The sequence below is a fragment of the Cladophialophora psammophila genome (genome assembly GCF_000585535.1).
Source record: "Cladophialophora psammophila CBS 110553 chromosome Unknown aczJe-supercont1.6, whole genome shotgun sequence".
NCBI lineage: Eukaryota > Fungi > Ascomycota > Eurotiomycetes > Chaetothyriales > Herpotrichiellaceae > Cladophialophora > Cladophialophora psammophila.
In genome coordinates this window covers 890527-916336 of record NW_006912927.1, presented here as the reverse complement: position 1 = coordinate 916336, position 25810 = coordinate 890527, and the positions used below count along the sequence as shown (strand labels likewise).

At 53.7% G+C, this 25810-nt stretch overlaps 13 protein-coding genes across 13 annotated transcripts in view; 4 read left to right on the top strand and 9 right to left on the bottom strand.

Annotated features, from left to right (window-relative positions):
- Nucleotides 1-235, top strand: part of A1O5_04660 (uncharacterized protein) — a gene marked incomplete at both ends in the record, with an annotated part of 1320 nt that extends 1085 nt beyond the window's left edge. Inside the window, one exon of the mRNA XM_007745264.1 lies at nt 80-235. Within this exon, the coding sequence (XP_007743454.1) occupies nt 80-235 (156 nt within the window). The remainder of the gene's footprint in view (nt 1-79) is intronic.
- Nucleotides 236-1032: 797 nt separating this feature from the next.
- Nucleotides 1033-1620, top strand: A1O5_04659 (uncharacterized protein; the record flags this gene model as incomplete). The annotated part of the gene is made up of 1 exon (XM_007745263.1): nt 1033-1620. The coding sequence occupies one exon, from the start codon at nt 1033-1035 to the stop codon at nt 1618-1620; it is 588 nt and encodes a 195-aa protein (XP_007743453.1).
- A 3488-nt stretch (nt 1621-5108) lies between these two features.
- A1O5_04658 (uncharacterized protein) lies at nt 5109-5963 on the bottom strand (the record flags this gene model as incomplete). The annotated part of the gene is made up of 1 exon (XM_007745262.1): nt 5109-5963. One exon carries the CDS (start codon nt 5961-5963, stop codon nt 5109-5111), a length of 855 nt encoding a protein of 284 aa, XP_007743452.1.
- Nucleotides 5964-6703: 740 nt separating this feature from the next.
- A1O5_04657 (uncharacterized protein) lies at nt 6704-7995 on the bottom strand (the record flags this gene model as incomplete). The annotated part of the gene is made up of 2 exons (XM_007745261.1): nt 6704-7347; nt 7416-7995. 2 exons carry the CDS (start codon nt 7993-7995, stop codon nt 6704-6706), a joined length of 1224 nt encoding a protein of 407 aa, XP_007743451.1.
- An 877-nt stretch (nt 7996-8872) lies between these two features.
- On the top strand, nt 8873-10416 carry A1O5_04656 (uncharacterized protein; the record flags this gene model as incomplete). Its single annotated transcript, XM_007745260.1, has 2 exons — nt 8873-9125; nt 9245-10416. 2 exons carry the CDS (start codon nt 8873-8875, stop codon nt 10414-10416), a joined length of 1425 nt encoding a protein of 474 aa, XP_007743450.1.
- A 493-nt stretch (nt 10417-10909) lies between these two features.
- On the bottom strand, nt 10910-12181 carry A1O5_04655 (uncharacterized protein; the record flags this gene model as incomplete). The annotated part of the gene is made up of 1 exon (XM_007745259.1): nt 10910-12181. The coding sequence occupies one exon, from the start codon at nt 12179-12181 to the stop codon at nt 10910-10912; it is 1272 nt and encodes a 423-aa protein (XP_007743449.1).
- A 487-nt stretch (nt 12182-12668) lies between these two features.
- Nucleotides 12669-14516, top strand: A1O5_04654 (glutamyl-tRNA synthetase; the record flags this gene model as incomplete). The annotated part of the gene is made up of 1 exon (XM_007745258.1): nt 12669-14516. The coding sequence occupies one exon, from the start codon at nt 12669-12671 to the stop codon at nt 14514-14516; it is 1848 nt and encodes a 615-aa protein (XP_007743448.1).
- A 328-nt stretch (nt 14517-14844) lies between these two features.
- Nucleotides 14845-16054, bottom strand: A1O5_04653 (protein transporter sec13; the record flags this gene model as incomplete). Its single annotated transcript, XM_007745257.1, has 3 exons — nt 14845-15649; nt 15714-15829; nt 15989-16054. 3 exons carry the CDS (start codon nt 16052-16054, stop codon nt 14845-14847), a joined length of 987 nt encoding a protein of 328 aa, XP_007743447.1.
- A 919-nt stretch (nt 16055-16973) lies between these two features.
- On the bottom strand, nt 16974-18997 carry A1O5_04652 (uncharacterized protein; the record flags this gene model as incomplete). The annotated part of the gene is made up of 3 exons (XM_007745256.1): nt 16974-17072; nt 17195-18596; nt 18657-18997. 3 exons carry the CDS (start codon nt 18995-18997, stop codon nt 16974-16976), a joined length of 1842 nt encoding a protein of 613 aa, XP_007743446.1.
- Nucleotides 18998-20066: 1069 nt separating this feature from the next.
- On the bottom strand, nt 20067-21267 carry A1O5_04651 (dipeptidyl-peptidase III; the record flags this gene model as incomplete). Its single annotated transcript, XM_007745255.1, has 6 exons — nt 20067-20087; nt 20140-20404; nt 20453-20808; nt 20893-21028; nt 21086-21125; nt 21192-21267. 6 exons carry the CDS (start codon nt 21265-21267, stop codon nt 20067-20069), a joined length of 894 nt encoding a protein of 297 aa, XP_007743445.1.
- Nucleotides 21268-22591: 1324 nt separating this feature from the next.
- On the bottom strand, nt 22592-22951 carry A1O5_04650 (uncharacterized protein; the record flags this gene model as incomplete). The annotated part of the gene is made up of 1 exon (XM_007745254.1): nt 22592-22951. The coding sequence occupies one exon, from the start codon at nt 22949-22951 to the stop codon at nt 22592-22594; it is 360 nt and encodes a 119-aa protein (XP_007743444.1).
- Nucleotides 22952-23526: 575 nt separating this feature from the next.
- Nucleotides 23527-24637, bottom strand: A1O5_04649 (uncharacterized protein; the record flags this gene model as incomplete). The annotated part of the gene is made up of 3 exons (XM_007745253.1): nt 23527-24423; nt 24478-24541; nt 24591-24637. 3 exons carry the CDS (start codon nt 24635-24637, stop codon nt 23527-23529), a joined length of 1008 nt encoding a protein of 335 aa, XP_007743443.1.
- Nucleotides 24638-25117: 480 nt separating this feature from the next.
- Nucleotides 25118-25717, bottom strand: A1O5_04648 (uncharacterized protein; the record flags this gene model as incomplete). The annotated part of the gene is made up of 1 exon (XM_007745252.1): nt 25118-25717. The coding sequence occupies one exon, from the start codon at nt 25715-25717 to the stop codon at nt 25118-25120; it is 600 nt and encodes a 199-aa protein (XP_007743442.1).
- Between the last annotated feature and the right edge of the window lie 93 nt (nt 25718-25810).

Below are 25810 nucleotides of genomic sequence, written 5' to 3'. Positions count from 1 at the left end.
CGGTTTCGTTGTCTTTGATCACGGTTTCGTTGTCTTTGATCACGGTTTCGTTGTCTTTGATCACGGTTTCGGCGACAAGTACCACGCAAAGCACCAGGCCAACGTGCAGCGGTGGATCAAGGATGGGACACTCAAAGTGGTCACTTGGGAGTGCGAGGGCATCGATAATGCCATCGATGGTCTTCTCGCTCTTTTCTCGGGGCGCAACTTTGGGAAAGCTGTTCTAAAGTTCTAAATAACGAACGTTGATAAGTTGGACGACCCATGCTCCATGTTGTTCTTTTCGCAGGCTGCTCTCACCTTTCCTCGACTCCCTTCCGTCTGGTTTGATAATCACTATCCCACAGCCGTTGCACTGGTAGGGTTTCGGACCGGGGCTGCTAGCTAATCTTGCAATGGATTTCGCCTAGAAATTCGGGTTCCTGCAAATGCGCAAGTCAGCAACCCTTGAGAATAGTGGGTGGCCTCATTATTTTCCGTTCCCTCGCTATTAACCCCTAGCCTCGGAGCTCTTGGCGCTCCACCTTTTAACGCCTAGCGGCCGGGCATATGATATAGTTTCATTCTCAGATCTACATACATGTATGTGTAGGATTGTCCTCAGAGTATTACATTTATCCCTTCTTATCATGACATGTCCCGGCATTGCGAGCAGCATAAAAGTGGCGCCACCTCCGTGTGGTCAAAGCTTGTTGCATGACAATGCTTACATCATCGCCCGTTCCCGCATCGTTTCCGCAGGTGGGTGAACCCAAGGCCCTATAGCATCTTTCCTACAGTCGAACTGCTCTCGATACTTCCGCCGCGACATGGAATGCTTTGTCAGAGGGGCTATAAACATAAAAAAAAAAGGGGGAGGGGGAAATTAGGTACAGTGAAGAAAACACACCGGGCGGGTCAAAAATGGGGGATATAAAGGAGGATCTTCGGCACTGGCTAGGACGGGTCTTCTTTTCCATTGAAGTCTAATCAGCAAGTAAGCTTGACAACCCATCAGACTCCTAGAAGCAAAGACTCGAATCCTGCTTCAAAATGGGCTCTCGAATGCGACTGCAGCCGGTCCCACCGGAGCAACTCACTCCAGATCAGAGAGAACTGTATGACGACGTTGTCGACAACATAGTCAGAACGCTGGACGACAGGAATTCCTTCATCACGCGCGATGAGAACGGCGCCCTTCTGGGGCCGTGGAACGCGTGGATCCACGAGCCCGTCGTGGGCAGTGCAATGTGGCACTTGAGCAAAGTCATGTTCAGGGCGGCCAAACTCCCAGAGACGCTACGCCAGGTCGCCATCCTGACGGTCGGGTCGCAATACAAGGCCGCGTACGAGGTGTACGCGCACTCAGGTCTCTCGAGGCACTATTTCAGCCAGGAGCAAGTAGCCGCGCTGGCCAGTGGTTCGGCACCGGAAGATCTGTCCCCGGACGAAACGCTGGTCTACAGGATCTCAAAGGCTTTGGTGTCGGGAGGTCCGCTGCCCGACGATCTATACGCCCAAGGTGTCCAGGTTCTCGGCCAGAGTATGCTGTCCGAACTCATCTTTTTGGTTTCCTTGTATGCTTTGGTGTCGGTCAATCTCAATGGGTTCAATGTGCCGGTGCCTACGCAAGGGTCATAGATATAAGGTATCCGGGGTACAATCAGCATGTTCGGTGTAAGATTTAGATTCGAATGCCATGAGCGAGGTTGACAAAGATAGTATTTGACATTGGTGACATGTTGGCTGAGGTTATTGGCCCATCGAACCGTCCCCGGAAGCGCCCCCAAAGATTCTGTAACCTACCTAAGGTACTGGGTACTTGTTAGGGTAATACTACCTAGCTGGCTAGGTACCACTAGGCAGGACTAGCACACGCGAGTCCCCTACCCGGTAAATGGTCCCAAATGCTCCCTAAATCCTGGAGTGCACAACTACCTTCTTTATTTAGACCTTTCGGTCCTTCTTCTACAAATACTTCTGCACAACTCATCCACGCTACTCTCATCCCACGATACGAGCAGCCTAAAGATGCCAGCTGCAGCGGGATGGATGGATCGGCCATAGCTCCTGACCTCAGCTGGACCTTGCTGGGCGTTTCAAATCACACCAGAGAGCCCTGGCTGCTCTGGGTAATGAACTTGCAACACGAGGTTCTGGCCAGGAATCTCACTTCCTCATCCACCTGCCACTGGCATGTGAATGAGACACCACACATGTATCCTCCAGGATCTGGTTCGACCCATAAACGTGGCCCATTTGGATCCCTCCTGTGAGCGAGAGGCGCAGACCCTTTGGGGTTCCGTCGAAGACTACCTCAAGAACTATCAAAAAGGTTGGACGTGCGTCTAGCAATGCTAGGGATGATAAGGCTCCCCGAAGAAGCCGTCAATGCGGAAGGGATGGACCATTCTAGCCTTGTCTCTATCGGTCTCTCTTCACACTTTCTATCTTGGCATTCCATGCCAGGCAGGTGTCCAGACAGCTTTGGCTATCATGGTGACGATAGTCGGGTCGGCATCGACAATTTCAGCATCAAATATGCCGAAACGTTCGAGAAAGGCGATAATATCGGCTGCGGACTCAATCTCGAGGAGGGAACCACCTCCTGTACAAAGAACGGAAAGTATCTAGTTAACTAGCCCCCATGATAACAGCACACACGCTCGTTCCCGCCCCTTCCGTGGCAGCTGGAGGTCCCTCAAGCTAATAAAAACATCTCTAATATAGGTAGTGCGGTATCCGGTGTGAAGGGCCAAATGTATCCCACCATCGGCATTTTCAGCCTGGCGCCAGAATCAAGGCCAGATTTGACGCAGAGCCACCACTGCGACCACGGATAGAACCAACCAACCCCTGGCCAGCCGTCCGCGTTCTCCGGATCTGATCCCCCCTCGCGATACAGATGACGAGGCACAGACCGAGTGACCGAGTGACAAAACGTCCATCTTGAGGCTGCTCGAATCTCCAGCGGAGGTCCCGAGCTCGGACCCTGATGACAGCGCTTCTGGGGGTTGCCATCACGAGAAGCCTCCCCAACCTTCGCTGTACCTGATATTGCCGCCTTGCTTGACGCTTGTGAAGAACAGGAGGCGCTCTCCGAGGCGTGATCCGGCGTTGCCAGGACGATAATCCTGGCGACTATAATCCTCAGAAGGACTGTAGTGACTAGGCTGGTCGAACTACCTCCTCAAGGTCGCCAGGACTACGAGGTACAAGTATATATAAATGATACACCTGTCATGACTTGCTGGCAATACTGGAAGTATCACAGGACAGAACCAAAGCAACATGTCTTCATACCAATGTCATTCCTCATGTTCGAGGCTGGTCGTAAATTTAATAGAAGATGAGAGCCCCTTTGGCCTTCATTTTTGAAAATCCTGGCCAAGCATTTTACCCATTTCGGTCTGAAATCACGGAGTCAAAGATTCAAGAAGTTGCCTGTACCACGTCCCACAGCTACTATGGCTTTGAGGAAAGATTGATCGGTCACAATGCTCCCTGCCACATCTTCCACTGTCAATATTCCAATAATCCGTCCACAGCATGGTCATCAGAATCAGGCACCCTGACGTGGGGAAGAGTGCCTGCTAGGCTCTCATGTATCGAGGGCAGACCATCAGACCAATTCGCAGATGGGACTGAAGGAGCCAATCCGGGGTGCCTTGGCGTATGCCCCCCGAGTTCAATAGCTAGAGCCTTGAGAGATTTGTAGCCGAAACTCGTCGAAGAAGCATAGGATCTTGCAAGAGGCGGCCTCAACACAGGTATGACGGGGTCGGGACCAGATGTGGTATGTGCAAGGCCCTGAGCTCTGATTCAGTCGATACTTTCGCCTGAAGAGCAGTTATGCCAATGAGATGTTCGTCGCAACGATAGTAGTGGTGTAATATTTTTGGGTGCTTTTCTCATGAAATCTAGCTTGCTTTGATGTGGCGGGATCCCAAGAAACATGTACCACCGGCTGAGGAGACTCTTGCCCCCCCCCCCCCTCCCCCTCCTCTTTCTGGAATCCCCATTTCTTGATTTGCCTGTTCAGTTGGCTTCGTGTGATGGGAATATTTTGTGCCTGGAATTCTCGCAGGATATCGACAGTGGTGGAGCCCTGATTCAAGTGCGCCAAAACCCTAGGCTTGAGTTCTTTCCATTGCTCCCTCAAAAGTCTCTTGCTGTAGCGGGGAGCATTTGGATCTTGGTGGATGAAAGAATCTGACTGGAGGCTGCGTTGAGCATTCGCCATGTCTTAAGGTATAGCAACTCGCAGGGTGTGCAAATAGCTGGCCAGTGTATGCTCAGGGAAGAAGTGGCTTCGAAGTGCTCTGGAGAGGACACGGTCAAACAAGCAGGATGGTGTGCTGAAATAGGACTCGCAAGAGACAAGGAGAGGCAGCCATCGTGTCGACCACTGGGCAGAAATCGAGCAGGGGTCTGCATAGTGGCGTTTAGCAGCATTTCCCGAATCGGCTTGCTGTGACAGCCGAGTGAGCCTCGTCTCTAGTCGTGGCAGGATTTGACAGGCTGAAGCTTTTTCAAACCCAGCATCATACTTAGGAGCTTTGAGGCGATGCTTACGTGCTGAAGGGCATCTTGGGCTTCAGAATGCGGAGACATGTACAACACTGCACGGCTTGACACGGCAAGGCTGAGCATGCAATGTCGGTGAGAAGCAAGAGGACCACGAAGACACGCGGTCTTCGATATCCCCTCGCCCAAATAGAGCCATGTCCGTCAAGGAAGGAAGCAGTAGCTGACAATAACAGATGAAAGAACGGACCCCAGAGCGGGATGATCAAGTACTGCGACTGCCTGGCCACTGACCAACGTGCCTCTTGGTCCACGCTGTCGTGATCGTGAACCTTTGCTATGATATCAAGCACGTTGGGTGCCAGTCACCGCGAGCAGTGATGCGAGATGGAATGCGGAGGCTCTTGCCAACCCAGAAAAATCTTGGACGAAAAAGGAGTGAGCCGGTCGTGGGCCACGCCGGGGGTGAGCCTCGCTCCCACCATAGCAACAGCCGCCGTATGACAATAAACGACAGAAGCCCAGACCGAAGGGGGAAAGGGTGAAGATTCGAGATGGAGCAGTTGCAGGTCAGTTGAAAAGAATGGTCCTTTCCTACACCCTTACTTCCCTTCCTCGCTTCTCTCCCTCTCAACTTCATCCGCCAACTCGCCCAACGTGCCAAACCTCCATCCATACCCGACCTCTCCTCGGTCGTGAATGCCCCTGATAGCCTCGTTCCCACCCATGCCCGCTCCCTTGCGATTGATCCACACGCTGGCCAACCCCATCTTTTTAGCAGGGATGTGATCATGGAAAATACTCTGCGCGACGTGCAATATCTCGTGCTTTTCCACGCCGGCGTCCTCCTTCGCGTGCTTGATGAGATATTCGAAGTTCCGCAGGTCCGGCTTGTACGACCCGATGTCCTGAGCCGTGTAGACGCGGAAGAAATCCACGCCCTTGAGCGGGCCGGCGCAGGTGCGTGAAAAGCTCGCCCGGTCCACGTTGGAGACCGGGACCAGTTTGTAGCCGTGCCTGACCAGCCGCTGACAGGCGTCGACGGTGTCCGGAAAGGGTGGCCAGGTGCCGATGCTCTCGCCGAACTTCCTCGCTTCCTGCCTCGTGGAGTCGGTGATGTCGACCCCCAAGTCGGACGCGAAGCGCAGGTATATGTCCTCTAGGAGCTCGTCGTACCTTTGGGACGGATTCTTCGCTTCCAGCTCATGTTCGACGTCGTTGAACTTCGCAGCGAGCTGGATCCGTCCTTCCGACCCGGGCGTCGTGCTGTCTTGGTATTCCTGGCTGAGAGGGGAGGATGAGGGGATTCGCGCCACTAGCGGTTGAAGCAGCTTGACAATGGCGGTTTCCCAATCCACGAGCGTGCCGTAGATGTCGTATGAGATAAGTTTGTAGGATGATAACGGCCTTTGGGGCACGGTGGGCGCGGGCATGGGCAGATACGAGTCGGATGACATCTTGTCGTTGGGCTGTGCTTCTTCTCTTCCACGCAGGCTTCTCGGGTATGAATAGCACCGATCAAGTGTCAAGTTAATGCCGCTTTGGACGAGAGTGCTTGGCTGCACCAAGGGGGCGAGGCGGCGGCGATGGCGAAAGATGAGTTGTCTTAGGGACCATCAGACAAGAGGTTTGCAAGGACGGAGCACAAGATATATGTAGTTTTCGAATGAATGTTTCGCGCATTTACTGTCATGATCCTTCATACACAACGCGCCTCAGGACGATGCCACAGGGCGTGAACAAATCCTGCAGCGTTTCTCCGGAGGCCGCCCGTATTTTCCCCATTGCAGTTTGAGTCGTGTCGACGCTGAATGGATAACAGGAATAGTAGGAACCCGTTTCTCGCCATCCCAGAAAACATGGAAAAGACCGAGTCTGCCGCCGCCTGTATTCTCCCAGCGGACCAGTGTCCAATGCTTGAAAATCGCACAAGAAGAAAAAGCAAGATTGACCCCCTGAAACGCCCCCACGAGTTTTGGCCGTGTCCTTTTTCTGATCACTCTATCTGTCCTCATTAGGGTATCTTTAGAAACATCCCATCCGTGCAAAATATGGCAAAGAATATGCATTCGAAGGTGATGTCGTGAAGATGGAGGGGCCGCCAAAGGAGACTGCCCTACCGCATCTAGCGGTACTGTCCATGGGGAAGAGGTGTCCCAATCGAATCCTGAGACTTTGTAAGTCGCAGTGCGAACCATCAGTAATCCGTGGCTGTCACCTTTTTCCGTTTCCTCTGGCTGCCATATTCGTCGCCATCTCCATCTTCAAAATCCGAATAACCCTCTCCATATCCAACAAAACTGTCATCGCCATAACTCCGCTTTTTCCCGCGAGTCTGTCGTTTTGCGTCTGCAGAAGGTGGTTGAGGTTGTCGTACCACTCCGTTTGCCACCGGGCGCGGGATGGGCTGTTGCACCGGCGCCACGTTCGGTTTCGGCTTGTCGAATCCGAGCACGTCCTCCCAGTGGGCGTTGTTGCGAACGGTCCCCGGCTGCATTTGCATGGCTTGTTTCAACTTGGCTCTGAAGTCTGCAGTAACTTCGATGCTGGATTTCGCATGCTCTGCATTCCACTGCTCATCCGGCTGAAGACCCCAAGGAGACGACCCCACCCTACGCCGCAACGGTCCGGGCTGATCTTCTTCCACGTTTCGTTCTCCCTTGACAGGCTTGTTTCGCCCAGCCAAGGCAAACCCCTTGATTTGACCTTCGTACGATTTTCGTAGCTTGTTGATTTTCTCCCCAGTCCTCGGATCCGTGCGGGCGACACTGTGTAATAATGGACCCAGCCCATATAATGCCAACAGATGCTGCTGCGGGTTCGGCTTCTGGCGCTCAACTTCTGCGAGGGAATCTGTTAACAAGCCTGCAAGAGTAGATGGTAGGTGGTGGGAAAACGGAGAGTCTTACTGGATCTGCAGAGAAGAAAGGCTTCGCCCATGTCTTTCTGTAGTTGTTCCAGGGTCTTCTCATCCACCGTTAGTGGTGCGGCCTGCTCATTTTCTCCCAGTTCTGCGCTCTTTCCCTTGCTCGATCTTTCACCGTCTATTTCCATCTCATCGTTCCGGTCGTGATTTGTTGCCTCTCTAAGTGGTTCCACCTCCATATGATCCGCCTCTTGATCTCTACCCGATTCGAGTCTTTGCCGCTTATCCCGATGTTGATCGATATCATCCGCCATGTCGAAACCAGAAGACGTGCCCGTCACACTGTGTGCAGGAGTCGGCAAGGACGCCATGGGACGGGACAATGGCTGCTGGCTACGCGGTGCTGAAGCCTTTGGTGAGCTCGGAGACGATCGCCCCGAAGCCTCGTCGGGATTATGTGTATTTCCGTAAGAGGAGACATAGCTCTTTGTAGCGACTGACATAAACGAAGGAGAGATGGGGGATTGCGGAAGATTGTCAGACAGGCGCCGTCGCTTGAGACCCGATTCAGGCGGAGAAGTTGGAGATGGCGGAATGGCAGTAGGCCGGGCTGAAGAGGACATGAAACCGCGCAACGACGTCCTTCCGCGGTGGTTTGCGCGCCACCGTTGATAGCGGAGGGATCGCGAAGATGCCGCTGGGATCCAGCAGAGCTGTCACTTGGGCACGAGCGGAGCGGGGCGTGCACAGTTTCGATCGGATTCGTATCAATGGCGACTCCGGGAGGGGGAGATGATGACGGCGGACGCAGTTGCCGATAACGGCAAGGACGGTGAGGAATGCAGCGGTCGTAGCACTCAGGGACGCGGTGAGAGCAAGGCGTTGGGGGGGGGGAGTGAAGTGGTGAGAGGAGAGCAGTTTGGCGGATGGGCGATTCGAGAGGAACAAAGACAGAATCGAAAGTCAAAGTCAAAGGCAAAGGCGACAGGTGACGGGGCAAAGACGAGAAGGCGAGGCGAGCGAAAGACCGCAGGACTGCAGACTGGGCTTGACTGGGGCTAGTGGGCTAAGGCCCAGGCGCTGGCTGCCAGCACCAACCAGGCGTACTGCGGACGGAGTACCCAGTACAGGGGACCACTGGCCCTCCACATTATTAGCAGCCAGGCGCAAACGGCATTAGCCCGGCATTGTTGGACTCTGGCTCTGGCTGCCGCAGCCGCAACCGCAGCCGCAGTGAGTCTCACGTGATCTCTCCCAACCGCGGTTACAATCTCCCGAACCTCTCTACTGGGTATTCTCTCCCACGCTTGGGTCCTTTATGTAACCTCCCGGATCAGTTCCACCACTGGTACCACGGTGTTCTCCATAATAATGCCAACCGATAGTCCGTGATGTACAGTAGGCACTCCTGTCCCTTATCTGTCTGACCGTTCTGTCAGCTTCCTCGACTTCCTCCATCCGCCTCCCAGATCTCGATCCCATCCTCCCGTAGTCATCCCAATGGAACAAAGAGCCAGTATACCTCCAGGGCTGCCCCGGGACAACCCCATCCAAAGTTACTGGCAAGATCCCCCCGATGAAATCGCAGATCGTCGAACAACTGCAGATCTTCCCGACGAGGTCGATGTCGCCATCATTGGCTCTGGGATCAGCGGCGCCTCTATATCCTACAACCTGCTCTGCTCGAATCCAGATCTCAAGGTTGTGCTTCTAGAGGCTCGTCAGGCCGCCAGTGGCGCCAGTGGACGCAATGGTAGGTTAACTCATCAGAAGCTGAGTGGTGCTCTTTGACCTTTGTTCCTCTTTTTGGCCGATAAGACTACCTTTCCCCTTGATAGTATACGAGCACTTCCTAACATGACCCCTTTGAAGGAGGTCATACTAAGACAGCTACCTATCGGTCCTTTCTCGATAATGTTAGATCCATAGGCGCGGAAGACGCCATGAAAATCACCAACCTGGAATACCACTGCATGGTCTCGGTACACCAATTCGCCCGTGAGAATAGCATTGACTGTGACTCCGTGAGATGCCAGACCGTTGACGTCTTCTACGACGAGAGGCAGTTCGAGACGGCCCGAGAATCGGTCTCGCTAATGGAGAAGTTGATGGGGAAGGGAAAGGCTCCGGAGCATATTTTCCACGACAGCCAGGAAACGGCCGAGAAATTCCTGGCACCAAACAGTGTGGGAGGGCTTGAGTACGAATCGGGGAGTCTGAGTGCCTATAAATTCACCACCGGCGTGCTAAAGCTCGCGTTGCAAAAGGGGTTGAATCTGCAATGCAACACTCCTGCGCATAGCATATCCAAATCTACCATAGACGGGAAATGGACCGTCTCGACACCACGTGGCAAGGTCATAGCCAAAACCCTCGTCCTCGCTACAAATGGCTATACTGCACGCCTGTACCCAAACCTGCAAGGCGTGATCGTCCCCCTGCGAGGGGTAGTGACAGCTCAACGCCCCGGGCAGGGCATGCCGCAAAGGGGTCTGGAAACGACGTACTCCTTCGTTTACAATGAAGGCTTCGAATACATGATCTCCCGCCCCGCCGGCTCTAAATTCGAGGGTGACATAGTGATCGGAGGCGGCATGCACGTTGCAAAAGACGAGGGAACGTCTGAGTATGGAAACACCGATGATACGACCTATGACGAGAACAGCGCAGACTATCTCTTAGCATGCACGGAACGATACTTTGGCGCCAAGAATTGGGGTACAGACAGCCCTGAGGGCCGGTGTCGTCGAATCTGGTCCGGTGTCATGGGTTTCTCGAGCGATGGGTATCCCTTTGTAGGCCCCGTGCCTGACGAGGCAGGGCTATACCTGGCTGCTTCATTTCAGGGGCATGGCATGGTCTTGTGTTTTCTGTGCGCAAGGGCTGTTGCGAGCATGATTGAGGGGAAGGATGACGAAGAGCTGAAGAGCTGGTTTCCCACTTGTTACAGAGTCTCTCTGGAGAGGATGAGGAAGAAGTTTGGAGGCCGCTTGAGGGCGTCAGGTGCGCCTGAGCCACAGCCCGTTGAGAACGGAATGAATTAGTACAGAGGCGAGCTACGTCTTGGACACACAGATCTCTTGATAGAGGAAAGAGGAGCAATGTTCATGTGCTAAAGACTCGGACCCGTAGAGGAAATGTATATTGTAGCTTGAGAGATCCAATGTCGACAAACTAGGAAAATCCGACCTCCCAGCAGTCACCGCCATCTAACAACAACAACAACAATGGTTTCAATCGGAGCGAAACGGACACCGACTCAAATCAAGTCGAGGCCAGAAAGGCTGGGGACGAGAATGAAAATCCACCCAAACATGAGTCTTGGATCTTCCTTCGCCCTCAGTGCAGAGCAGGCTCCAGATTCGTCGTTTCTACCACAACGCCGGTGCAAATGCTTTTTCACATAACCCAATCAAAACGCCGTCTAATGCTTGCTTTCCACCATTCCCTGTCTGAATGTCTTGATTCATAACAATCGTATCATGTCTCGTCAACCTGCCCCATGACATCCCCCGGAGGGGGGGGGAAGAACCCCATTTACTGGGTCTGACACTGCGCCGACTGTGGACCGTCCTCGTCCTCCCAGGCCTCTTGCGCCTCCTGACCCCCAATGTCGTCAATGTCGGCCACCTCGAAGCGGACTTCGTCCGCTTCCTCGGTCTCAATCGGCGGCTCTGGTCCAGGGAGGAGTTTCTGCAATTGCTCCAGCGCCTCGGGTTTGTCCAGGAAGAATCCATCTTCGGGGAATCCTATCTCGATGACGAGATAGAGATCGCCCTTTGCGTCCGATTTCTTGAGGGGCATACCTTCGCCGCGGATCTTGAGGACTTCACTGGGACGGAGGATTTGGCCTGGTTCTTGCGGGTGGTTGAGTTCGATACCCCGGCCGTCGAGGTGTTTGAGGACCACGCGGTGGAAACCCGTCAGCGCCTCGGCGAGGGTGATGTCGAGTTTTGCGCTGAGATCATTGCCCGTGCGTTGGAACACTTCATGGGGCTGCTCAACAAGGTGGAAGATGATGTCTCCCGTCTGCTCCGCCCCAGGAACCTGATCTGCCTCCCCTTCAAGCTTGATGATATCCCCCTCTCGAGCGCCGCGGGGTATGTAGAGTTCGAGTTGCTTCTTCTCCTCCGTGACTCTCTTGCCCTTGCACTTCTTGCATTTGTCCTTGGGGTTAAACACCTGTCCTGTGCCCTCGCAGGCACCGCACTCAACCATGCGCTGGGTCAACATGCCCGGCCCCACTTGACTCAAGACCTGTTTGACACCCTGCCCCTTGCAGGCGGAGCATTCTTTCGGCTGGGCCTTCTCGACACCGCCCGAACCCTTGCATTTCGAGCAGATGACGTTCTTGGTGGATGAGAATTTGACAGTCTTGCCTTTGTACAGGTCTTCCAGCGAGACTTCGTACTTTTGATTTTCATCGGGACTTCGTCGCATTTTGCGGGATCCCATGCCTGGCATTCCCATCCCGCCCATGCCACCGCCCATACCGAACAAATTCAGGATATCTTCCATGTTGACCTCCCCACCCATGCCGGGCCCGCGAGAGCCATCGAAGGCAGCCATGCCATGGGCGTCGTAGAGATGTCTCTTCTCGTCATCGTAAAGGATTTCGTAGGCTTGGGAGGCGGCCTTGAATTTGGCTTCTGCCTCTTCTCTTTGTTCGGCAGGCGCTTTATCGGGGTGGCTGGCAAGGGCCGCTTTTCTGTATGCTTTGCGGATATCGGCTTGTGAGGCGTCCCTCGGGACGCCGAGGATCTCGTAGAGATCGATCTCTGGGGCGTTGCCTGCTGTGTCGCCGTTCATGATTCAGGTCTGTTGGGAAAGAGACGAGTGTCGGGAGGGGTGTGTTCACAAGGCCGAGAATATTGCAATTCAGAAGTGAGGGAGAAAAATCAATAACAGATTGTTCAAGGCAGCCAACGGATGACTAGTAGGTACTGATCGACAAGTTCTGCTGAGGGTGAAGATGAGTGGAGAGGATTTTTGTCACTCTCGACTAGTAATTATGAAAATGAAAATGGGGCCTAAACTTCAACAATCCAGTGGCACCCTCGACCATCCTCTAGGAGCTATAGGGCTGCATGTGCATGGATACCTGACGATGAACAGATTGATACGGACGGCGGAGGAATACAAGTAGAAGCACTGGAATGGTTCAAATGCTCCCGCTCCCTCTTTTTCCTACTGGCCGCTGTGTGAATCTTCTGGTGCTTTCGAGTGTCAGGAATTTTTCTTGATTACCACATCTTGCATCCTTTCTATTACCGGCGACATTTCCCCGTCATTGCACATGAGGGCGAGGCCCGCTGCCCGCGGTCCTGGATGGGTGTGCAGTTCATGTCGTGCCCGTCAAACCGCGGCCAAAAAGGTGCATTCGCTTGTCCCGACTCGCAACGCCTCGACTACCGCGTCGTCGTCTTCCTCGAGCGGCACGAATTCTACCCAAAGACGAGGAAAGCTTCCTTCATCTCCAGCTCGAACTCGGTTCGCTCCCTCTCCTACGGGCAACCTGCACCTGGGCTCTATCCGCACCGCATTGTTCAACTATCTCCTCGCTAGAGCGACGAACGGCCAGTTCCTCCTTCGAATTGAAGACACTGATGCGAAGAGAACGATCCCCGGTGCCGAAGAACAATTGTACAGAGATCTAAGATGGGCAGGGCTGCAGTGGGACGAGGGTCCGGAAGTAGGAGGCCCCTATGGCCCATACCGACAATCTGAAAGACTTGCATTGTACAAGACACACATCGACACACTTTTACAAACGGGACAAGCGTACCGCTGCTTCTGCTCGTCGGACCGTCTCGATGAGCTCAACCGCCGTCGTCACGAAAAGGGGTTGAGCTTAGGCTACGATCGCAAGTGCCTGAACAGCGTCTCCCCGTCCCAGGCGGAAGAGAGAGCCCATCGCGGCGAAGCACACGTTATCCGTTTCCTCTCTCCGCAAGAATGGCCTCGTTACAGTGACCTCGTGTACGGCAAATCCCAAGGCCACGGAGCCGAAAAGACCAAACGACTGCTGGTTGATGAACCGGTGTATGAGGATGCGATCCTGATGAAATCCGACGGGTTCCCGACGTACCATTGGGCAAACGTATGCGACGACCATGACATGCACATCACCCACGTCGTTCGGGGGTCAGAATGGATGGCCTCGACGCCTCTGCACGTCGCGCTGTATAATTCCCTGGACTGGATGCCACCGGCTTATGCTCATGTCCCACTTCTAGTCGACAGCAATAAACAAAAGCTAAGCAAGAGGAACTTCAACTCGGATATCTCACAGTTCCGCAACCAAGGGATCTTTCCCGAAACACTGGTCAATTTCGCGGCGCTCTTGGGATGGTCCCACACTCAGAAACGAGATGTCATGGACCTCCCTCAACTCGAATCCCTCTTCAATCTAAAGATCACAAAGGGGAACACCATTGTCTCATTCGACAAATTGCATTTCTTACAGGAACAACATGCTCGCCGGCGCGTGCTGGCCGGAGGAGAGCACTTTGAGCAAATGATTCGTGATGTGGCTATTGCTGTTCTCGAGAAATATGGCGCTGGGAGAATCATGCAGTTTCTAGACACCGGATCGCGGAAAAGGCAATTGAGAGATGTCCTTGCCCAGCTACTGAAGGTTGAGTCCCTGCACTTCCGCACGCCATCTCAATTCTCCGAACAGTGTTCTTTGTTCTTCGAGCCAGTGACGCTGGGCGACTTGGACGTCAGCGATGTCGGACTCCTCCACCCTCTCCGCGTCGCAGCATCGACTCTCGCTTTAATCACTGAGAAATCATGGACCAGAGACACCCTCCACGCGCACCTCCGGTCTCTAGAAGAAGCGACCCCGCCTCCTCCAGACAACGCCGTCGACGACGCAACAACAAGAGCCTGGAAAAGGGAACTGTACCACTACCTCCGCTGGGCACTGCTCGGCGGAAGACAAGGTCCCGGGATTGCTGAGACGTTGGAAATACTGGGGAAAGGCACGTGTACAAGGAGGATTCAAGATGCGAATGCGAAAGCGCGAGAGCTGGAGACCGTTAGGACCAGGCCCACCATTGAGGCTCAGGGGTGGAAAGGCGACGTCGAGGGCAAGAGGAGGGTCGAGAAGGACTGGAAGGGCTATTCGCTGCGCCGGTAGGGAAAGGGAAACAACGCTGTCAATTACAAGCGAATTAGTAACTCCCCTCAATCAATATCCCGATCCCTTCCCTCCCTGGTCTCGGCGCCGGTCCTGGGAAGATGGCACCCATGACGGACAATGCGAACATTTGCGCCTTGCGATAGCTTTTAAGGGCCTATTGATCTCTTTCAAAACCTTTTACCTTTTCATGCCTATTTATTTGGCGTATCAATACTCGTCGCGAAGCCGCAGAGATCTCTGGACCACCAGGGACAGTTTTCCCGTTCATCTGGCCGAACAACAACATCATCCATCATCGTGACTCGGGCCACTCGTAGATCTTTTCCTACTCCGTAACCTCCCTGACCATCTCCCAATTCCCTTTCAAGTCCTCCTTCCACAGCGTCACTTTATTGTCGCCTCCCGACACTGCAAGGACGTTCCCGCTGAGACTCCAGCTCACGCGCCAGGTGACGGCGTCAAAGTCCAGCGTCTTCGCCAGCGTCCAGTCGCCCACATTGCCCGCGCCCGAGCCCATGTTTGTGCAGGTCCAAATCTTGACGGTCTTGTCTTGGCTCGCGCTGGCGATGTACGACTTGCTGAGCAGGGTGGGTGACCAAGCGACGTCGCGGACCCAGTCGGTGTGTCCGTTCGGCAACACCAACATGTTATCGTAGGTATTGGTCTGCGGGTTGAATTCCCATAGCTTAACGCTATTATCGCTTCCGCCTGTGACGAACCGCTTGACCAGGCCTCCGCTTCCCGCGTTGCCAGAGTCTTTTCGTGTGATCGCGCCTGGAACGGCGGAGGGCGCCCAACTCACCGCATTCACGCCCATGGGGTGCGCACCGAAGATGATGTGGCCCCACTGGTTATCTCGGAACTCGAGCACGGAGACGTTGCCGTCGGAGGATGCGCATGCCAACAGACAGCCAAGGTCAGGGGGTGACCAGGAGACCATGTTGACCGAGGCGGTGTGGAATGTGCTCGTAAATACCTGGGTCCATGAGGACTGTGATTGTTGACCCGGTTGAGCCTGCTGTGAGGGGGTTTCACGGTAGATGTGCACGCGGCCATCGTAGGAGGAGGAGGCGAGTAAGGTGCCGAACTTGGGATGGGCCCATGAGACGCACCAAACGGCGCCTTCGTGGCTGTATACACGGCACTCATTGTTAGTTACAAGACTTGAATGGTGGAAAAGAAGGGCAACGCTACCCTTTCAGTGTCTCTGTTAACCGGTGCTGATCGCCTTCGATTTCAAAGATCTTGATTGTCTTGTCGCTCGAACATGTTGCTAGTCGTCGGCCATAGTAATCGAGGACTGCATCGTGCTGTAAGAACCCATGATGCTCGAGTTAGCCACCTCGTTCTTTAGTTCTCTTCCACGAGCGATCCAGAAAATCCCCCTTTGTGGTCGTCGTCAAGGCAATTTATTTCCTGGGAGGCCCGAGGCATAGGAGAGCGAGACTGAGAGGGCGAGGAGAACGTACGATCATATCATCGTGGCCCGAGTTCGCAATGACTTGTGCCTGTTTTCGCGTTGTGAGGTCAGCCATGGCAACCTCACAGTCTCAGGGGCGGAAAGACAAGGCCAACAGGAGTAATCCAGTTGTCGGCGCATGTACACGGTTCTGCGCAACTGACGAAGGCGTCAAACATACCATTTCCACGTCAACTCCCCTCAGGAGGGGACTTCTGGGGCGTAGTAAGGGAAAGGTGCAAACGAAAAGATGAGAAAAGGAAGCACTACCGCATATCTAAGGAGTCGCGATACAGGTAGGCAGGTGCAGAGAATGCGCAGAACAAGGAGGAGTGGAGTCGTGAGCTCCTTGAAGTTGGTGTTTGCACAAGTTCGTGATCTGTCAACTACTGGTATTTGTTTGAGGACTCCAAATGCGCAGTTCAGCCTCGCCAGCCTCGTCCATTCCGCATCGAAGCATCCCGCTCCCGCTCCCGCTCCGCCATCTTCTCTTATCCAGCACATCCTTAGCATACTACCACTGCGGTGTGAATACCCACATTGACACTCCGTACAGTGGTATGTACTGGCGGATCTCCGTATATCCAGCAACACGCTTCTTTTGGTTGTTTGTTAAAAGCTGTTTCTGTCCTCGATTGATGCAGGGGCCGCCCCACAAGACACTATATCTCGGCCATAAAATGGCATCCATCAAAGAATCTGGGGTAGTTCTACACTTCTTTTCCAGCGCTAGGCGCAAGCAACGCAAGCCCATCTGGTATATCTGCCCCTGGAACCCAATCCGGCCCGAATGAGACGCCGTCCTGCTCTGATACAAGTAGCCCCAACGGTCACCCCTTTTGTCACTAGAGTTTCGATTCACCCCTAGCTGGCTCCAAAGTTATAATGCATGACCACCGTGAGAACCCGACCGCGTCTCACAAGATGAGGGAAAGGACAAAAACATGGCATCTCGACTCCGAGCTCACTTCCCATAGAGAACAGGTGCTGACTGATTACCTTCCGAGGTACAAGGTATGCTTGTGCAACCCTGCGTTCCATACGGGCAATTTCTTGTCTCGCTCGTAGATCAAGCCACAGCTATTGCACAGCGTCTGCTCACAAACACGACCAGTTAGCATCGTCTACCCCCGCAATCAAAACCAAAGGTCTCACAGGGACACGGGTGGAAAGCAGAGCAAAAAGCAATAGGGACAGAAAGACAGGTTGAACTCACCCTGGGGCCCATGGGTCCATCCCGCACCGCCCACACGGCACTGCCCCAAATAAGACAATGTTTACACCTCCAATTCTGCCTCTCGTACTCCTGCAATCGGTTACCTTCGCCTCCCCATCCTGCACCAGCAGAGCTTCCAGTAGCGTCCGGGGTCTGCGCCTTGGCAACAGGAGAGAGCGATCTGAACCGCCGTTTCTTCTTACTTCTCTCCCCCCGGCCCATCAGTGGCGTCTCCTCCCCTGTACCAGCACTGCCGATGGTGGTGTAATCGAAATAACTTCCTCGTTGCTGTGCTTCCTGTTCTCGAGCGGAGAGCACCATTCCAGCCGTTGAGCTGAATTTGGCAGTCTCTCTTCGCAATCTCCTCAGCTGTCGTTCTCTATCACCCTCTCTCTTCTCAATCTCTTCTTTGCTCAGGGCCTCGAATTTCGGTTCCCATTCGGCACCAAAATCGTCAATGTCGTATCGCCACCCGGCGCCTTCCTCAGCTCGGACAGCTTGATTGTCGATTTCACCTAAGGGATTTCCACCAATCATGAGCATGCCACCTTCGCAAGCCTCTTTTTTCAATCGCAAAACTGCTTCGTAAATTGCGTGGGTGATGGCCATGACCCATTCGCCGCCCAATCCCATGTCCGCACAAGTCTGTCTTGCAAATGCCTCCGCAGCACCGGGCGGATGTAGCAACGACCATTCAAATTTGTCTTGGTAGAGTTTTGAAGAGAGATAAATTGAGAGCGTGATTATGCAGCGGTAAGTGTCGTCAGGATTGAGATATGGATCTTCAGAGTCATCCTGCTGCTCCGTTTGTGGTTCCGGTGGCAGCGGAGAAGCAACTGCCGTTATTGATGCGCCGTTGGTCAATGTAATAGGATGGGGAGTAGAAGCAGCAGGGGTCCCGGGTGTTGTAGAGGCTGGACGAGATATTGACGCTCCAAGGAGAGGCCGGGGTGTGCCGCCACGAGAGCTTCCGGTGACGAAAGCCGACGGCGTGGGAGCGGGATTTGTGTCGGGCATTTGCGATCTCTTTCGCTGGGTGTGGAAGAGTGGATGCATGGCTACGCCGGCGTAATCCTCAAGCTGAGTTCGTATTTGTTGACTGACGTTCATCGCAAGGCCTGTTTGGTTAGGTAGGTCGAGCTCGCGCACAAAGCACAAAGCAAAGTCATCCGGGGTAAGCAGGTTCTCGTGTAGATTCCACAAAAAGATATCGCGTATCTTGTAGCCCGGCAATTGTTCAGGTTTCTTGAACATTGGTAGCGAAGGGTTGACTCCGGTATCGACCCCCGCGCGTGGCAGAGGAAAAGGAGCTTCGGGCTGGTGGGGTGGTACATCGAGATCGATACGTATGGGTATAAGGGTCAGTGGGAGTTGCGATTGAATATGCACCTGGGAATCTGTCCTGTTCGACACCACTTCGTCAATAGCGATGCCGCGGAAAACTCGAAAAGAGGGTACTGACGTGGGCCTGACTGTCCTCCTGATCATCCAGTCTCGGTATATTGGTTGCAAATCCACGGGTTCATGTATTTCCTTGCCCACCTTGTCATGCTGCGGTTCCTTTTTCTCAAGTTCCTCCCGTCGCAACGATCGCAAACCTGTCGGTCGCCGGGGACCTTCGCTGTCTTCAAAGTCGTCCTCATCGTAGGCATCATCTGCGTAGTTGATTATCGTTGTCCCTCGTTTGGTGGTGCGACCGCCTGGGGCGACATTTTGGGTCTGGAGAACAGGTTGAAGGAGAGTATTCGTGTATTGGCGGATTCGCGGGGGGTAGCTGGACACATATGCTTGCGCGGGTGCCATGGTTCATCGCGGTCAGCAAGACAAGTGACACGACACTATGACATGATCGGTAGCAAGGAAGGTCAGAAGAGCCCGCTCCACGCGGCACAAACCGTCAAACACTAATGGAAGAAAATGGCTTGAAGCGTGTCGCAAGGGCACAGCAACTTGGCGGCTTGGAGAAATGTTCGCAGTCGCGACTTTCAGTCCCTTCCGAGTAGGGTCTAGTGCCAAGGCTCTAATCTCTTCCGTCACCTCAGCCTTGCATGGCATGTGATCCACTTTTAACATGACGAGGCTGAAGTGATATACTCGTTAGATCTCTTAGTAGACGGCATGAGCACATGAGAGAAATTCACTACCGCCCCGCCCCACTATCACCAAAGAAACACAATTTAGGAGTTATGAATTTGATCTGCTAAATATCCTGTCAACATAGCCCCCCCAAGTTCTCATTGAACAAACAAGAACAAAACAAAGAAGTTGAACCAGCACTTGGAGACCCCTCAACTTTCGAGTCCTTTGGGGGGGCTATGTGAAGAAAAAGTCTAGTGGGTTAGGTGGGAGGGGCCTTCTAAATGACATGAGTTTACTGTAGGGGTATCTCACTCATGTCTTCCAGTGTACCTTGTGGCTGTTGTAAGATTGCTCGATAACCCTCTCCACCGGGGAGAGGGAGGAGCCGCAGCACCTACAAGAGAAATGGGGAAGGTAAACTAGAAGCCGCCGGAGCCGACTAGACTTTTTTTTTTGGCTGCTGCGTGCAAGAGGTCCGCTGTTCGATTCTCAGCCTTGCAGATTCATGTACACGGTTTTTTGTTTTTATTACCCCAAATCGCTAATGATAAACGTGGGCCTCAACTCGGCCAAAGAGACCGAGTGACTGTCACAGTGAAGAGGAAACCATATCTTGGTTGCCTCGTACCTCGCCCAGCTGTTTGCAAGAAAGCTCTGGCTGCTGAATCCACATTCACCTTTTCCATACTCCCATAGTCCCAAACATATGGATATCCCGAAAGTGAACTTCTTTTTCGAGTAATCGCTCAATGCAAAACGCCAAAACTGCAAAGGGAGGAAATGGGCACTTCTGTCACCGGAGACCGATAACACTCTGGATGGAACATCAGTAAAACGCCATGTCAGCTGTGCGCAAGGATGCTCACCATCTCGAGGGTCCACACTCTTCGAATCCATACTTTGAGTTTACCCTCCACTCCATCCACATCCATCAGCTCAACGCCCTCCCACCAGCATCGCCGGGCAGGTTTTCGCCAGAAGAGGAGTAGTTTTTGAGCCATGCCCACAACGTTGCTCCCTGCCAGATCTCCTTTGATGTCAGTCCGCAGTCTTGCAAGAGCCAAGCTGCAAATGACGGCTTTGTTTGGCTCTCCTGCTCGATGGCCCCAGGCATCATCGTGATTAAAACCGCTACATGCATCAGTTCACCGCTCCAAGCTGGCCTATCGGGGAACATACCCTGCGGTAAGCATTTCAATCAAATGCTGCTCCGTAGTCCCTGCTTCTTCACTCCGCTTGAGACCTGAGAAAATTCCGTCCTGCTTGAGTAAGGATTTCCCCGCAGCACGTTTGATTTCTGTCATTTCCGGCTGCTCAATGTCTGCTCGAGGAGGAATGACGTAGAAGTCAAGATCTTCTCTCAAGACAATTATCCCCGCCCGATCTTGGAGCATATCTTTGGTCGAACCTTGTAATGGCTCGATCGATATGGGATCATGCTCTGGTGGGGTGGTCGGGGAGGGAGATGTGGAGGGTATTGATTGAGCCACATCTCGGAAAAAGTTTAACATATACTGAAGGGAGGCTGGGTCATACTGTGAAGCATATGTTACATCTCCGATATAGATACAAGGATTGCTCAGAACAGTGAAGGGATGGGGACTTTGAGTGGGACATACGTCAACGGGATAGACATCGCCTTCATGAAACGAGTTCATATGGCCATCGGGGAGGAGACCGTTGGGGAATAATGATAGCAACACGAATTCGGGAAGGGTCAACAGTTCATCACGGGAGAGCGTGAAATGCGTTCCTCTGTCCAATTGTCAGTCTTCTGCACGGTGTATATCAGTTGCGTAGGGGCGAACCAACCTCAAGCTCAACGTGATGTGTTCATCAGCTGCTGCTTCCCCTGCTGTATGCCGACCAAGTCAGTCTTGGCCCTTTTTAAATCTTTCTCAATGGCTTCGCCACTCACCTCCCAGAGTGTTGATTGGCGGGCCTGTTTGCTGAACCTGTGTGATGATACTGGCCGCACCGCCTGCTGCCGCCATGAGGTATGTGAAAGACTCTAGAGGACTCGAACCTTCAGTATAGGGAGGCGGGGGCTCTGCGTCGTCAACAGCTTTGCCCGAAGAAGACTGAGCCTTGGTATCTTGTGGAAGGGCAGCTTTTGTCTCGCGCTCAGCCTTGGTCCCGGGTTCGTCTTCGGCGAGAGCCTCCTCAAAAGAGGGTGCCGGGGCAGAGGCGAGAAGCGAGTCGCAATGAGTCTCGGTGACGGTTGCTCTGATACGATCGAGCTCGGCGTCGGTAGGGAAGTAGAGAGAGGAGAAGGGGGGTGGTCGCGGGGACGGAGGACTCGAGGATGACGCTGCGGACCTGGGAGAATGCGGCGGCGGAGCAAAGTATATCTTTTCTTCGTGATCGAGCTCCTCGTCGTCGTCGTCGTTGTCGAAGGAGTTGGTAAATCTCGACAACGCCGTGGTGGGCGAGTCTCCTCGATCAAAAGCCGGAGGTGACAAGGTGACTGATTGGGTGCCGCGACTGTGCAACAAATCATCAAGCGACCAATGTGAACCGTGTCGAGTAAATGAGGCAAAGCGCAGCAACGGAACTGGCGCTGGGCAGGAGATTTGATCTTTACGGTGCCGACCGCTCGAATGAACGTAGCAATCTCGAGATGCAATGTTGATTAACGATGAGAGGGCTGGTGGCACATGGATTGAGTCACGTCAAGCTGGACATTGGAGTCTGGATACCGGTTTGTACAGAGTTGGAGAGTTGCAGAGTTGCAGAATGCGAAGGTTTGGGATCAGAAGAGCCTGACGGGCGCAGTCAGGTCAGATCACCCCTTCCATTTCCACGGCAGCCGCAAAGATCCAAGTGTCCGTTTGGTGTGGCTTACGAGCGCCTCACACGCCTACTGTACCAAGTACAAGCTCTGTTAGGCACCCAGGGAAGCCCGTACAGCAGCCATTTGTTACCTAGCAGGTTCAAGAGGCGCCCCTAGCTCCTACCTGGCTGAGGCCTCTTGGGCCATTCACTGGCCCACCACCTCCGCCGGCCCATCTTTAGCACCTGAGCGGCGCGCAACGCCTTTCGTGGGCAGTTAAAACGTCCTCCGATGGTGGTATCTGCACAATGGAACGTCCTTAATTGCGTCTTCGTCTTCCTTCCGTCGTTGATTGTACAGACCAAGGTCCTATCGACAGTCAAGAGTCATATTGGATATCTTGAGCATGTTCGTATAGTCACTGGTGGCTTCTTCCTTTCTCCTCCGGCCATTCTCTCTTGATCCCTCGAGGTGGATTTCTCTCTTGCTCACTCGGCAACTCCTCACACTTCAATCGAAGTATCCTGTCGACCATGCAACTTCCATCACTCTCGCTTTAAAGGGTTCAACTTGTCGAAGACGCCCTTCTCTTCGCCTGCCGAACGAACATCTCCACTTCCTTGACTTGGAGTGAGAGTCTCTCCGCCAGATCCTGTGATAGTAGAGCTCTTCCCTCCCTCAGCGACGCCCGCAACACCTGCGTTCTGAATGTCGCTCCGCGAGCCTAGATCAACGCCCTTATTTGCCGCGCCAGCATGCCCACTGGTTCCGATGATGCCCCCTCCTGCTCCAGCGCCCGCGGTTGTCGATGCTCTCTTCTGGCCTTGGAGCCCAAACAGTTCCGAGTGCGAACCTGGAGCACCTTCTGGCTTGGCCGTCTTGCTTCCTGTCTGGTTGTCCGTCATTCTCAAAGGTAGAATTGCCCAAGTGGCTGTTGACAATGTTGACAATGTTGTGAAAGTAGGAGTGTCTTTTAAGAGTCTGTGATGTTTGTTTTCGAGTTTCGATTTGGGTATGGTTGGGTTTCTTGACCAGATGTCACCTACAGGCAGGCTGGCACAAAACACATGCGCCACCCTTAGATATATTCTCCTCAACGTTCCTGCATAGCCAAGTCCCTCGTTGACTGTCGCTGCTACAATGACTTCACCTAGCATTGTCTGACGACAGCAGCATGACGATCATTGCGAATGCTGGAAGGCAGAGAGGGGCGCCATGGCTTCGGATCAATTCTCCGATCAACGCGGAGGAAGCTGGCCTGAGCCTGTCATGCGACAGGCAATGACCTAGATCTTATAGAAACGATCAGCAAAGGGCCCTGATGTTTGTTCAAACAATGGGGCGCCCGAGGATGTGGTGCAAGTGGTAAGAAACGTCGGTAACATCGAACCTGGCTCGTCCACTGAAGGCGGAGGGTAGATCATTTGCGACTCTCTATCGCTGTCTACAAAAGCCTAATGCAATGCCACTCGTTTCTCGATCAAGCAAGCTTGCTGGAAACTCTGCTGAAGAGCTGCACAGCGTTCTTGCTACAAAGCTTGTCCTTGTCCTCCTCGGTAGCAAACACCTGAGGCAGATATTCATCGTGCTGCTTCGACAACGCTTGAACCACGGGCAATGGCGTGTACGGGAAATCGCTGCCGTATAAAAACCTGTCGACAGTGACATACTCCAACAAGCCCTTGGCCTGCTCCGGGAACGCCCACCCCGCCGTGTCAAAATAGAACTGCGTGTTGAGCCTCTCCTTGACCCATGCTGGACTAACCTCGTTGGCGGATCCACCCAGCTTCATGATTTCGGCCACGCTCGAGAACCGGTTGATCAAGGGCGGGAATGCGCCTCCGACATGTGACATGTGGAAGGTGATGTTGGGACATCGCTTGACGGTGCCGGACAGGAACAAGTTGATGACGGCGCGAGCACTGTCGAACAAAAACTCAAACATCGGTCTCGGGAATTGAGGGAGCGGCGTGGCCGCGGTGCCCGATGACAAGCACGGTGTGGTAGGATGTATGAAGACGACGGCTTTCCTTCGGTTCAACTCGTCGAAGACTGCATCAAAGTCCTTGTGTCCAAGATACGACCCGTGGAAATTGGTGAGCATGACGACCCCGTCAGCATTGAGCTGATCCAAGGCGTGGGAGATCTCTTGCAAGGTGCCGTCGACGTCCGGCAGAGGCAGTGAGGCAAAGAAGCCAAACTGGTCGGGCTTTCGCTTCTTCAGATCTGCAGCCACCTCGTTGACATGTCTGGCGAGTTTTCGGGCGAGCGCGTCGTCTCCAGCCTTGAGGTGGACTCCAGGTGTGCTGACACTGAGGATCGACTTTGTTACATTGATAGACTTCATCATTGTGAGATGACTTTCTTCGCTCCATTCCTGATCTCCATTAGCTAGCTGCTGCGCAGCCCTGTGAATGCCCTGGAGACATACGGGGATTGCTGGCATGCCATCAGGATTGCGGTGGCCATTTTCGGCGAGTGCCTTGCGATATTCCCTGGGGAATCTTGGTTACTAGGATTCCGTGTCGGTGAGAATGAACTCACGCTGGGAGGTAGTGAGAGTGGCAGTCGACTTTCGCATATGGAGACATGTCTGGTTTGCGAATATTGCTCTATCGAAGAGAGTGCGAAATTCCAGGGTGTCAGGTTCTACAAGAGCCAACCGGTCTTGGATCGTCTTGAGGGATCTCCGAAAGGGTTTGGTATTGATATAAGATGGAAGAGGGAATATCGCGGGGTCGAATCTGCGGAGGCCCGCTCTTTCCCTCTTTCCCACACAAATATACGACGACCGATCTTTACCCGCCTCGCCGCCAGCATGTGGGACATGGCGCCGTGGGCTCGTTGGAAACAGCACTTTGCATTGTCCCACGACTCATAAGGATGTGTGCGAGACTCGTACCTTTTTGAACGAGGACGAGGGCCTGCATTGGCCTCTTTCCATGGGATGTGACACTCCCATGCGTCTCCCAGAGCCTGCCGACCTATCGACACCCAGTGCCAGGGTCGTGATCAGAGTGCTGGGTGGAGAGAGACTGGTATGGCCATCCGAAAGCACGACCTTCCACTCATCAACCTCCCAGAGCCTTGCCTATCATCTCCTTTGCCCTCTCACTCAAATCCATCGCCAACGCCAATTCTTGCCCTCTCTGCCCCATCTTCACCCAGGTCTTCTGCAATATGCCTATAATCTTCTCCTCGTCATGTCCCTTCTCGAACTCGTCAAACTGATCGTCCAGAAACACCAGACAGGCCACGTCCTCAATGACCTGGGCGTCCGCGTCACCCTTACCTTGTCCCTTTTTCAGGTCCTCTTTCGCAATCAGCGCCGCTACTTTACCGGCTTCTTCTTCGCTGTAGGAGCACTCGAGGCATATCTGCCTGACCTGCTCGGCCTGTCGCTTTCTCAGGAGCGTGCGCCATGCGAAGTAGCCCGCTTTGGTGCGTGGGTAGCTATCTCGAGGCACTTCCCAGCGCCGGAAATGCTGTGCTCGCGCGGCTGTGGCGAGAAGAGGACCAGCATTCGGGGTATGGAGGTCGACAAATTTGGTCATCTTCTGGGCGTAGTGTAGCTCGTAGGGAATTGTCTCGCCGTTGATTTCGATTTGGTTGGGGTCTTCTCTGTGAGCGGCGTCGATTAGCTCGAGAGCCTTTGACACGTCGGGAGCCATGGTAGAATATAGAGACAACGGGGTTATGTGCTATACAAGGACGAGGTCTGTCAATGTACCGAGTTCTTTGGTGGAGGACTCCGAGAGAGCCCG